Raw genomic sequence first — 13,031 nt, forward strand, 5'->3', positions numbered from 1 at the left:
TAGATTGTGGCTTCTGGATTCTTCCTAATGGATCATTGCAGCGACCTCCTGTTCTAGTTAAAGACCTTGTAGCCATGGTGACTTTTCAGAAACCATAGCTACTCATGGCTGAAAGAGGATGTTTTCCCCAACTCCATTTAATGATTCCCAGCCATAAGCTGAGCATTATTCCCAGAGACAAGTCGCAGACATGTTAAGCCTGCTCACGAGGGAGGGTGGAACCCTGTAGAAAAGGAATGCTTTGAATTGACCATACATTTTAATGTTTTACTCATTTTACAGTGCTTTTTAAAGAGAGCCTCTTCTCTCAGTTGTGCCTTGCAGTTCCTAAAGCCGGCCCTACTCAGGCTATTACCTCACAGGGTTATTGTGAAGACACAAGAGGTAGGGGGAAATCGGGGAGGACGGAGGTGAGCAGATCAGGTCCCAGCAGTGCATCCCCAGTCTCATACTTTATCTATTGGGGTTGTGGCACCGAAAGGGTTGAAGAGCACTGCCTTAACGCCATCTTCTCTGAAGTGCACAGTACGATGTTTTCATTGACTTCAGAACTGACAACACGGGTGAGCCTTTCATCTTGCCCCCCCCCCCCATACTGTAATCCCTACTCATTGAATGTGGGACAAACAAAGTCCCATTAGCAGACTCAAGACACTGTTCACTATTCATGACTCAGCAACATGTAGACAAAATCTTCTCTATCAATACCAGAAAAGGGGGGGGTGTTTAAAAAAACAAAACAAAACATGATTTTGCAGCATACCAGGATATAGGAAACTGTTGTGCCCTCTTCCAGGGCCTGTTTGGGCTACCTCATGGTCTCTGCACCATGAGGAGGGACTATAGCTTAGTCTCTTTGGATCTCTAGAGAAAGGTAGAATAAAAATTCTGTAACTAGCTTAGTGGCAGAGCACCTGTCTCACATCCAGAGGGTCCCAGCTTTAATCCCCGGCATCTCTAAGTAGGGCTGGAAGAAATCCCTGCACAAAAGGTTGGAGAGCTACTGCGAGTCAGTGTCCTGATGACTGATGGACCAATGGAACGCAACTTCCTATCTACTGTTTTAGAGAACATGTTGAAACTTCTGGTTACCGACAATTCTATAACTAAAGTGCTTTATTGTTGTGTACCGTTTTTCACTTAATTTCAGGTTGGGGATATTGGCCAAGCTGTTCTTGGTTAAGCTTTTGCAATTCTGCATATACCATGGAGAAAAAAAATGAGAAATTAATGAGCTCACCCCTTTGTGCGTAGCGAGAAAGTAGTGCACCCCTCACGAAGACTTTGTAAGTGGCCCTTCTTTTAAAGGCAGAACTCTGAATGATTCAGGAAAGGGTCTCCTGTGCAACTTGGAAATGTTTTCCTTGATTTTGCAGCTAATTAAAAATGTAAGTTGGCATTCCAACAAGAGCTGTGAGGCTTTGGCAGGAGCCGCACCTGACTTTGAGCCAGGATGGACTTTGAGCCATTCTGACTTTCTCACCTAGTAGTGTAGGTCCACTGTGTGATGCGCAGCTGCCTTTGGCGTGAGTCTCATTGTCCGAGAACTGTGCAGTGTTCACCTTGTGCCTAACCTGTATTTTCCTTCTTTTGGTCTGGTAATTTTTTGTAGTTGCTCTGTTTTTCCCTCTGCAACATAATATCTTGATGTGTAGAATGTTCATGGTATGTAATCTTGCATTAATAGTCCAGTTTATTCTGGTACACGGTTCAGGCAGGTATCTAAACTGGAGTGTGATATCTTAAACTGGACAACCCAGGTTTCCATTGGCCATGATTTGCAAGATCTGCTTAGCTTCCATTTTTTTTTCTCTAAGGCCCAGAAGCCTTTGCAAAACTAAGTCAAGCTGTCAAGGCTGTTCATTCCAACTATTTTGAGCTCCCCTCCTATGTGGCTCAAGAGGCATTTTTAAAGTGGTGGTTGGGGCCTTGGGACAATGTCCTGCTCTGGAACCCCCATGCTACTACCATCCCTCGATGGCACACAGTGTTGAGAGTTCAGGGGTGAGCCTGTCCAGACACACTTGGTGATGGCCATGATTAGTAGCCTCATGTTATGATGGCTTTAAAAGGGGGGGGGGTTTTGAAGAACCTGTCTGTACGGCAAGTAGAGGAAGAGTAATAAATTTCCTGCTAGTCATGCTTTTGGGTCCAGTCTGGTGGGATTTAACTTGCACACTTGCCTGGGAGTAAACACCATTGAGGACAATGGGACATATTTCTGAGTAGACACGCCTAAGATTGCGCTGCTCATTCTACATTAACATGCGTAAGATCCAACTGCTTGTCATTTACTTGCTGATAAAGAGCAATGGCTTCAAACGGTTTGATGTAAAATCTCCCCTCCCTGTGGGATGTTGCAGGGAATGCTGCTGTCTCCAGGAAGGGCTGCAGTGTTTGAAAGCTGTCAGCAGAGGCTGTCTTTTAGCAATAGTTTTCCAGAGACTTGGAAGTGGGATTATGGGGCTGTCGTTTTTTTCCATGTTGTGTATACATACCATATTCAGGTTTGTATCCTAACGTGGTCAATGACCAAACAGGCTTTGTAGGTATTTTTAACTCTTCAAGCCTGTACCCTGGGAAAAAAAAGTTCAAATGCAATAGACTTGAGTGTACTCTCTGCAGTTACCTATTGGATAGCGCCCGTGAAGCATAACGGCTTTCTCTCCTCACTATTTCTGGAGTAGTTTTGAAACGTTTTTAATTTTAAAAACATTAAGTTTAAAAAAACCTTTGTCTAAAAAAAAATTTCAAAAATATTTTTATATTCTGTCTGACACACACTTACCTGAGAGTAAGCTCCACTGAACTAAGTGAGACTTAGTTCCAAGTAGACAGGCAGAGGTTTGAGTATAAAACGGTGTTTTTAGTATGTAAGGTTAGGCATGTAGGTGCTCATGTTGTTCTTTTAAAAAAAAGTCCAGTTTCTCATATGAGCAAAACTGATTACCCCAGGAACTATCTGAAATCCAGTGTAGCCACTTTCACCAACCTGTTAAGCTGACTAAGGGGAACAGCTGCAATCAGGAATCCAGAAAATGGAACAAGTCTCCCCTGGCCTCCCCTGTTTCATTTGAGCAAGGTCACGAGGCAGTTGATACCGGATTGTGGCTAGTGCCACAGTGGTGACAACTGAGTCTTGTTTGCTCCCTAGAATGAACCACCCTTTTGCAGACAGTGTTGGGTTTCTGCAATCCTGTGGAAGATCTCCAGGCCAGGCCAGCATTGGACACTTCTGTCAGCCACTAAAGTGTGGGGGTGTGTGGTGGGGGGCTCTCCAGGTGGTCAGGGCAGCTTAAAGGCCAAGTCCCATCAAGTCAGTTTCGGTTCCAAAACCAGGCCTTGAACCTCAAATAGCCCCAGCTGGTCCAAGTTGGAATAGTGAGTGAAATTAACCAATAGTCAGAGTTGGAAGAAGGCAGTTTATGTATTCCTATGCCCTGCCTGAGTTGATCAGCTCAGTTGGCCATGTGGACAGGCCAACTCTGCCATGAAACTGTCCTCTTTGTCAGATGTTAGGCATCAAATCTTGGCTTCCATGACCGCCGCAAGACTCTTGTCTATCATTTAGCACACAGAGTTGTGACCACGAGGGCCCACTGTGTCATGCCCTTCTCATTGCATTAAAGAAGTGACCTCATTGCTCTCTTAGCAGGTGTTGCAACTCTTGAAGAGAACCCTGGAGCTTGACTGTGGCAACAGTGCCGTCATCATGATTTGCCGAGTTCATTTTAAAACAATTTGCCTATTTAATTTGTAAAGCGTGTTCATCGACCACAGATAGTGTGTGGAATGAAACACCAGTGAACATGCTCCATTCACATGTTGCTTTGGAGTTAAGTCAGATAGAGGTTAAAAGATGGTGACGGCATCTGGACTGGACGCCTTTAAAAGGTGATTGGACAAGTTTCTGGAGGAAAAATCCATTACGGGGTACAAGCCGTGATGTGTATGCGCAACCTCCTGGTTTTAGAAATGGGCTATGTCAGAATGCCAGATGCAAGGGAGGGCACCAGGATGAGGTCTCTTGTTATCTGGTGTGCTCCCTGGGGCATTTGGTGGGCCGATGTGAGATACAGGAAGCTGGACTAGATGGGCCTAAGGCCTGATCCAGTGGGCCTGTTCTTATGCTTTCTAAGTTAATTGTTGCTCTTGCTTTTTTTTCTTTGAAATCTGGGTTTTTTCTAATCTGTGCTTTATGACACAATAAGTACCCCCCCACACACCCCAGTTTGACAGACTTCATTTGGATTTCTTTTCTCACCCACTCCAAACCATAGAAGCGTAGAAATTTCAAGCTAAGATTGCAGGTGACATGTACTGCTTTTCTGATGTAAAGAGCTATAATGATAAGAGCTATAATATTTGTGTGTGTGTGTGTGGGGGGGAGAGATGTGTTTACAGCCTTGAAGTTTTGGGGATTGAGAGAGGCTCAATTTCAATGGAAATAAATGAATGGCTATTAGCTATTGGTGGCTTTGTTCGTCCATCATACCTTTGCCTATCCAGATTCTAGGGCAGTCCTGTTTCCTGCAAGAGCCTATGGGGCATTTACTAAGCAGCTGTAGAGCAGCAGCAGTAGTGGGGACTCTCCTGCCCCCCCATGCATTTTACAGTTGCCAGATGTTCAGTCCTCTGTTGCTGGGGGAATTGTTTGTTTATTGATTGGATTGAATAATCCTGCCTTTCACCCACACATTTGGGGCATCAACAACAACAACAACACAGGCATTTATATACCACCTTTCTTGGTCGTCAGATTTCTCCTCAGACTTTAATTCAAAGTTTACATGGGCAGGCTGTTCCAAATCCCCTTAGGGATTTTTACAATTGAAGAAAGGTTCTATCTTTTAAGAACCACAACATTTCAGATGGGTCTTTTCTGGTCTGTTATCACTTTCTGGCCTCCAGATTCCTCCCATGAAGGCTGACAAGCAGCTCCTTCATCTCTCCAAGAGCAGGTGGAATAACTCTGCTGGGCTTGTCAGCTCCTTCAAGGTCTCGCCATTCACGGTGCCGGTGGCCTCGAACTGGCGACCTTCGGATGTAGGCAAACGGAGGCTCAACCCTCTAGACCAGACCTCCTGCCCAAGGACCTCCTTGCATGAAGGACCAGACCTCCTGCATCAAGGAGTGTGGACAACATAAACACAATACAATATACAGATTAAAACAATATTAAGGCATTACATTTAAAACAACAAAGATCGAATTCCTATGGATCACTTAAACTATTAAAATTACGTTTGTTTCAAGTTAAAAAGCCAGCCCACCATGTTAGCAATCAAATGCTTTCTTAAATAAGAAGATCTTGAGGCCCTCCGGAAAGGCCTCCAGAGAAGGAGCTCTTAATTCCAAGGAGAGGGAATTCCATACACAGTGTCACCACTGAAAAGGCCCTATTTCTCGCCACCATCCCCCTCACTTCTTTCAATGGTGGCATAGTTAAAAGTACCCCCTCTGATGACCTACGAGCAGGGGTGCCCAAACCCTGGCCCTGGGGCCACTTGCGGCCCTCAAGGCCTCTTAATGCGGCCCTCAGGGAGCCCCCAGTCACCAATGAGCCTGTGGCCCTCCGGAGATTTGTTGGAGCCCTCACTGGCCCAATGCAACTGCTCTCAGCTTGAGGGCGACTGTTTGACCTCTCGTGTGAGCTGTGGGATGAGGGCTCCCTCCACTGCTTGCTGTTTCACGTCTGTGATGCAGTAGCGGCAGCAAAGAAAAGGCCAGCCTTGCTTTGTGCAAGACCTTTTATAGGCCTTGAGCTATTTCAAGACCATTCATTCATTCATATAAATTCATCTTTAATATATTCATTTATGTAAATTTATTCAAATTTGAAATGTAAATTAATTCTTTTTTCCCCGGCCCCCGACACAGTGTCAGAGAGATGATGTGGCCCTCCTGCCAAAAACTTTGGGCGCCCCTGCCTAAGAGGATGGGTAGATTGATAAGGAAAGAGATTGTCCCTCAAATACCCTGGTCCCAAGTCATAAAGGGCTTAGGATTTGTTCTGGGGGAAGCAAGAGGGCAGCCTGCAGGCTCCAAGGAAACCTCTCCGTTGGGAAGCAAACTGGGAAATGGGTAGCAGGTAGGCAGGAATTCTCCTTGATAGGTGCTGAAGATGGAGGCGGCATCTGGAAGGAGGACTTGTGCCTGTCTCCTGCCTGCTTCCTAGGTTAGCTGGCACATGCATGTGCTTTCCAAAACATGGGGAAGGGAATGATGCCCTGGTGGATCTTCAGATGGGCTTTTGCCCCAGGCCTCCCCAGTACCATGGGGAGCCATGATGGTTAAAGGGATCCTCTATCAACAGAGTCTGTAGAAAAGATTTTGGAGAACAGTCCTTCCATGTCTGCTTGTGAGCTTCCTCTGTTATTGACCTAAGACAACACGGCTGATGTTCTTAAAGGTTTCCACTTAACAGACAGCAGAGAACAATGTGCGCCACTGGCTCAGTCAAATGCACCCTTTGGCTCCAGACCTTATCTAAGATGTCCACGCAGTTATGTCCCCACCGCTTCGGGATTGGATGGAGTTATGGAATGAGTCAGACAGCTGTTTGGAGCTGTTGACAGAAGGGCATCTGAGGTCGCGGCTAAGGTCACGCACTGCCCTGTGGCCTGCAAAATCGCAGACCCCGGCTCCAGAAGGAGCAGAGCTCACTATCCTGTTCCAGAGTCAAATTAATTAGCCTAATTACTCCCGACAGATGTTGAGGCAACCTATTTTTAAAGCATTGCGGTCCTGGGGCAATCTTCAAGGAAGAATGCTCATTTTTTAAAATGCAAATGAGAAAAAAGGACATCAGAACAATTAACTGCCCAGGTAAAAGCCATTGTTCTGTTGTGAACAGAATGTTTAACTGGAGAGACCTGAGTTCAAATTCCTACCTGACCTGGAGTTCTCTGAGTAACCTCAAGCAACTTGCTGTCTCTGTAAACAGTCTTGTAGCACCCTAACAGATTTGTAGCCTAAATTTTCTTGGAGTACAGTCCGCTTAATTAGTTGGAAGGGATGTGTGTGTGTGTGTGTGTGTGTGAGAGAGAGAGAGGGAGATGGCTGTTAGGGAAGGTGGGCACTGTAAACAAAGAAATCAAAAGGCCATGAAGATATCTGTGACAACTCTATGTAAAGCTTAAATGCATGTAGGATCAACACAATGATGTTCGCAACAGCAGGAATAGGTGAAAACAAAATTTTCTTAGCTGTTCTGAGTGAAGGTTCACCCAGAACATGACAGGAAACCATGATCTCTATTCAAGTTTGTACAAATACCATCAAAAAATTCAAATCTGGAAGTTTCATGCTGAAGTCTACCTCCTGAAGTTCTTGATGAACTTGAAATTGGCCATCACTGCGGCTCAAAATGCATGGCAACTGCTGTGGGGCTTTTGTAGGAAAGAATTAGCAGGTGGGAGGAGGAGGTTCTCAACTCTTGCCCTTCCCCTTGATGGTCCTTTTCAGCTGCCTCTCTGAAACTCGTTCTTCCACCCTTAGTTGGGCTCACTTCTAGCCTCAGATCCTGGGGAAAATGTGCTACAGTGGGCAAGGTGGGGGACAAATATTGCACAACGGATTTGCAGAAGGTCATTCATTTTGAAATTTATGGACCACTTGTACATAATTTAACAGATTTCACTATCAGGGTTTCAGTCTTGCAATATCCTTCATACACAAGACCATGCACTTGAGTTTGGCGTAATTGATTAATCCAGATCAGGGGTGCCCAAACCCCAGCCCTGGGGCCACTTGCGGCCCTTGAGGACTCCCAATGTGGCCCTCAGGGAGACCCCAGTCTCCAATGAGCCTCTGGCCCTCTGAAGACTTGCTGGAGCCCATGCTGGCATGACGCAACTGCTCTCAGTGTGACGGCCAACTGTTCGACCGCTCACGTGAGCTGTGGGATGGGGGCTCCCTCCACTGCTTGCTGTTTCACGTCTGTGTTGCTGCAGCAGCAAAGGAAAGGCCAACCTTGCTTTGTTCAAAGCCTTTTATAGGCCTTGAGCTATTGCAAGACCTTCATTCGTTCATATAAGTTCCACCTCTAGTATATTAATTTATGTAAATTTATTCAAATTTTAAATGTAAATTAATTCTTTTTTTCTCCGCCCCCCCCCGACACAGTGTCAGAGAGATGATGTGGCCCTCCTGCCAAAAACTTTGGACACCCCTGATCCAGATTAATTAGCAGTTCTTCGATCACTCACGCGAGGACACTCCCAGCTAGTCTTTATGAAACCAATATAGCTACTAGGAGCAGCAAGCGTGGGTTATCTTGAGAGTAGGAATGATGCTGGAGAGCAGACCATATCTGGGGCCCTGGCAGAATATATAAATATTTAGCATGTCCTTTAACCTTTTCAAAACTAATAATGCGCAAGGCCCCCTGTAAAAGTTACCAAAAACCCTTTACCAATGATGTGCCAGTCTCTGTCCTTCCCACTCTTCAATGTTCTAACTTGGCATTTCCTCATTTCTCTGTCCCCCTTTTCCTTTTCCAATCCACCAAATGGAAGAAAAAGGAGGAGAAGGGGAAGCAATGGCAGTGAGGTGCACAGAGACAAGTGCCTCCCACCAATCTGCTACCTGAAGCAACTGTATCAGTTGGCCTCGTGTATGGGCCAGCCCTGATCATCCCATTCTCTCTCTCTCTCCCCCCCCCCAATTTCAGACTTGGTATTTTTTTTTTTTTTTAACAAAAAACTCCATTTCCACTGTGGAAGTGATTTCTAAACTGTAAATAGTGCTCTGGGGGCTTTTGAGGTGAGATGGGAGGGGTGCCAATTTGCTGGCTAGAACTGTTAGGCTATTCTGAGAGCTGTCTGGTGCAAGCACAGAATTCACCTATGTATTGGCACAGATGAACATCCATTAGCAGTAAGCAACCTTCGCAGTGCCACTCTCCCCATTCTTGTGCTGTTCTTTCTTCCCTGTTGGTGGGAGATACTTGGTCTTGTCCGACATACCCACTGATTTATTTTGTAACCCAGTGGACCTCCCCCCCCCCAAAAAAAAAAAGAAAGAAAGAAAGAAAAAGGTTGAGATGAGCTGAGAATTTTGGAACAAACAGCCAAGGAGCAGGTCCCATTAAACGAGAAAGCATTTCAGGTTCCTGAAAAGTTTCAAGCCATCTGGCCAAACCTTCTAGACTTTTAGGGAGATTAAAAGCTCACTGATTTACTGACCTCTTGTTGCACTGAGAGGACATTCTCATTCAGCATAAAAACAGTGTGTGTGTGTCCCTTTGCTTTCTGTGTCTCATGCAACCAGAATAAGAATGGAAGTGTGGGTGGATTGCAAGGGAAGTATACAAAAACGGACCCATCTGATACATGACATGGCAACTTTCGGACACCAGTGGGAGAACACTTTAATCTTCCAGAACATACGGTTGCTGTCCTTAAAGTGACAGTTCCTTCTTCAACAGGAGAATTTCGAAGAGAAATCGGAGCAAGATTCAGTTGAATTAGGGTTCAACAAGGCTCGACACCATCCCTGTAGGACTCAATTGAGGCAAGGGTTTTTACTGCATTACAGAGTTATGGCACGATCCAGACCAACCCTTGCACCGGCAAAGAAGCACTTCGCTGGTGCAAGCTGTCGCAAAAGTGCCACAAAGCACTTTGTGACAGTGTGCCTCTTAGCAGCGCTGGTGGGAAGGCCAGAGCCTTCTTGTGGGTGCTGGTGCTTAGAGAAACACCTGCTGGAGCAGGTGAGTGAGGGCAGGGGGGGAGGCTGGGGAAGGGGTGTAATGGGGTGGGAGAGGGTGGCAATGCAGCAGAGAGTGGGCAGATTGGGCCTGGGAGGGGGCCAGGATTGGTAGTGCCAGTGTGCGCTGTGTCGATTCCCTTTACCGGGTCTGATCTGGTGACATGGATCAGTGTGGACTTTTGCCAGTTATATAGCTGTTGCAGGTCCAAATTGACCTGTTGTGCCATCTGGAACTTACCCCGGGTCAAGGGGCAAATGTCTCTTATTCTGAGAAGACCACCAATGTGCAAAATTTCGGAAACTGCGCTGATGGTGGGATTGGGCTGTTCATTGATTCATGAGAGGGATGTTCTTTTGCTGGAGAGTTAGAACAGACAAAAGAAAATATTTCTTTATCCAGTTTGTAATTAATCTGTGGAACTCCTTGCCACATGATGTGGGGATGGCATCTGGCCTAGATAACTTTAGTAGGGGATTGGGCAGATTTTTGGAGGAAAAGTCACAGGATACAAGCCATGATGGGTGTGTGCAACCTCCTGGTTTTAGAAGTAGGCTACCTCAGATGCCCAGTGCAAGGGAGTGGCACCAGGATGCAGGTCTCTTGTTGTCTTGTTGTGTTCCCTGAGTCATCTGGTGGGCCACTCTGAGATACAGGAAGCTCAACTAGATGGGCCTTTGGCCTGATCTAGCGGGGCTCTTATGTGCTTAACCTTGCTAGGAATGGTGGTACGAGTTGTGATTTGCCTGTCTTGTGTATTTTCAAGCTTTCCATGAGACCATTTCCTCTTGCATTTGATTCCACACACACACACACACACACACACACACACGCCTAGTGACAATTTTACTCCTTGCATCTGATGAAGTAAGCTGTGTACCTACAAAAACTTGTTGTGAAAAAGACACCTGTTTAAAAAAAGATGAGTTGAAGCTGCTGTAAAGATAGCCCAGTGCCGGCATTAATCTTTCCTCTTTTTCTCCTTCTCTCCTCTCCTCCCGATGCCCTTTCTCTAGGGGGGCTTTCTCAGTGGTGCGGCGCTGTGTCAAACTCTGCACTGGGCATGAATACGCCGCAAAGATTATCAACACCAAGAAGCTCTCAGCAAGAGGTAGGCTCATATTTTTTGCTTCGTACGGTGGTGGGCCCTCAACGCTTTTCTTGGAAGGCCAGTTCCCTAGTGGCAGCTTGCTAACTCGCACCCGCAACTTGTGCCTGCGGTGCTCAGAAAGGGGAACAGAATGTCAAGAAAGAGGAGGGGAGAGATAGAAAATTATTACAGAAGATGCAGGACTGCCTGCCAATCAAGGGGGGGTATCATTTTTTTTGCTTCTTGATTGGACATCCACAATTTTGGTTGCCACCCTTGCTGTGACAAGTGGGCTGGTGCCTGCTGGCAAGGATGTAGGGTGGGCTTTGATTGCCTTAAATCAGGGGTCCTCACACTTTTTTGGCTTGAGAGCTACTTTGAAACCCAGCAAGGCCCGGAGATCTACCAGAGTTTTTTTTACAATGTTCGCGCCATCATAACGTATAACATTTATGTGTACAATGTATGTTGGTGTACCTTGAGCCCCACTGAGTATAACAGGACTTACTCCTGAGTAGACATGCCTAGGATTAGGCTGTGAGGCTGCAATCCTAGCCACACTTACCTGGGAGTAAGCCCCATTGAGTACAATGGGCCTTACTCCCGGCGTTTCCTCCCAGAGGCACCTGAAGGGGGGGGTCAGCACGCCGCGATCTACTCATTTTGCCTCGCGATCTACCGGTAGATCGTGATCCACCTATTGAGCACCCCTGCCTTAAATGCTTCTTTCAAGCATAGCTGAGCCCTATGCTTTCCTCTGTTGGTCCTCAGCAAGAGAAGAAAACTTAGGGAGTAGTCTGCCAACCGCATTTCCCCTGGATACCCCGGGCACCTTGGCTAAGCCATATCCTTTTCTCTCCTCTTCCAGGGCGGAAGTCCCAAGTGGTGATAGGCTGGAGATGGGGGTTGCTTTAAGGAGGCAATCTCAATCGCGGCTTGAGAAACAAAACCAACCAAACTGTGGGCGGACCCTGCATTGGATGTTTTCTAAACTCATTTGGAATGATTTCCTTTCTGTAGGCAGGAAGGGACAGGAGAGGTTTTGGCCACTCCACCATCATTGCTTTTACCCTTGGGTACCTTGAAATTTGCAGCAAACTCCAGGGGTGAGAGAGAGTGTACTTTATAGACTGGAACGAAAAGGTTGGGCTGGAAATTTACGCGTGAAACGGTATATCTCTAGGATTAATGAAGACAAGGGGAAGAAAGCTGAGTTTGCTGAAGCTACAGTAAGGTGAGCAATTAACCCAGGCCTTGTGATAGGGGAGCTGGGCAGTAGGTGAGACTGGGACCCATTTAGCCGTGAAGCACAAATTTTAGAAAGCCTCTCAGCCTTGGTGAAGCACCTTCCAGTGAGCTGCAAATGATTGCAGGTCCTGCTTGTAAGGAAGGCCGAACTCCAGGACCGCCATGTAACCTTCAAGATTAATTTGATTATTGGGATGAATGGTTACCTTTTTTGACAAGCTTGCACGTTGAATGTGTTTCCCACTTGGTGCTGATCTCATGACTAAACCAGGTGAATTGGTTTTTGATGGTGCAGTGAGGTTGCTGTGGGGGAAGAGTTGAGACTGTCTCCACCCCCCCCCCCCGCCTCCGGGCAAAATAGACTGTTGATCTTGCTTTTTGGAAATGTGCAGTGGAAGAGCTGTGAGTGAGTCTGCAGCTTGGTTGACACGAAAGCTCTTTTGTGAAACCTCGTTATTCATTTTGTGAAGTATCTAGTGACAACGAGATTAAGACTGTTATTCTGTGCACACTTTCTTGGAAGGAAGCCCTATTGAGATCAGGGGACGACAGCAATGTCCAAAGCAACATGGATAGTAAGTGCTAGCTAATGGCCATGACCTGAGAGTAAGGGGCCTTCTTGGTGATGGTGCCCCATTTATGGAATTCTCTTCCCCTGCTATTAAGAACAGCTCACTCTCTGGAGACCTTTCAGTGGAACCTCAAGACCTTCTTATTTATGAAGGTTTTTAGCTCATGTGGGACTGGTGTTTTTTTTAATGACTTATAGTTTAATTATGGTGATCCTGGGCATTTTAATTGTTTTTAACATATATTGTTTTGTTGTAGATATTATTAGCTGCCTTGAGTTTCCTTTGGTGTGGGAGAAAGGTGGGATAAAAATCCTATAAATAAATAAGTTTGCTTGTGTTGAATGGAGTCCGTGTGGGCCCATCTGATCAGATAAGAGCATGGACATTCTCCTGATCACAGCTCTGCTTC

General features: G+C 46.1%; 1 protein-coding gene across 1 annotated transcript in view; it reads left to right on the forward strand.

The window, feature by feature from the left end:
• The window catches only part of CAMK2B (calcium/calmodulin dependent protein kinase II beta), a 222,599-nt gene that overhangs the window by 45,972 nt on the left and 163,596 nt on the right, over positions 1-13,031 (forward strand). The window contains exon 2 of the mRNA XM_066639773.1: positions 10,729-10,823. Within this exon, the coding sequence (XP_066495870.1) occupies positions 10,729-10,823 (95 nt within the window). The remainder of the gene's footprint in view (positions 1-10,728; positions 10,824-13,031) is intronic.

This window comes from Tiliqua scincoides, chromosome 11, assembly GCF_035046505.1.
Source record: "Tiliqua scincoides isolate rTilSci1 chromosome 11, rTilSci1.hap2, whole genome shotgun sequence".
In the NCBI taxonomy this organism is placed as follows: domain Eukaryota; kingdom Metazoa; phylum Chordata; class Lepidosauria; order Squamata; family Scincidae; genus Tiliqua; species Tiliqua scincoides.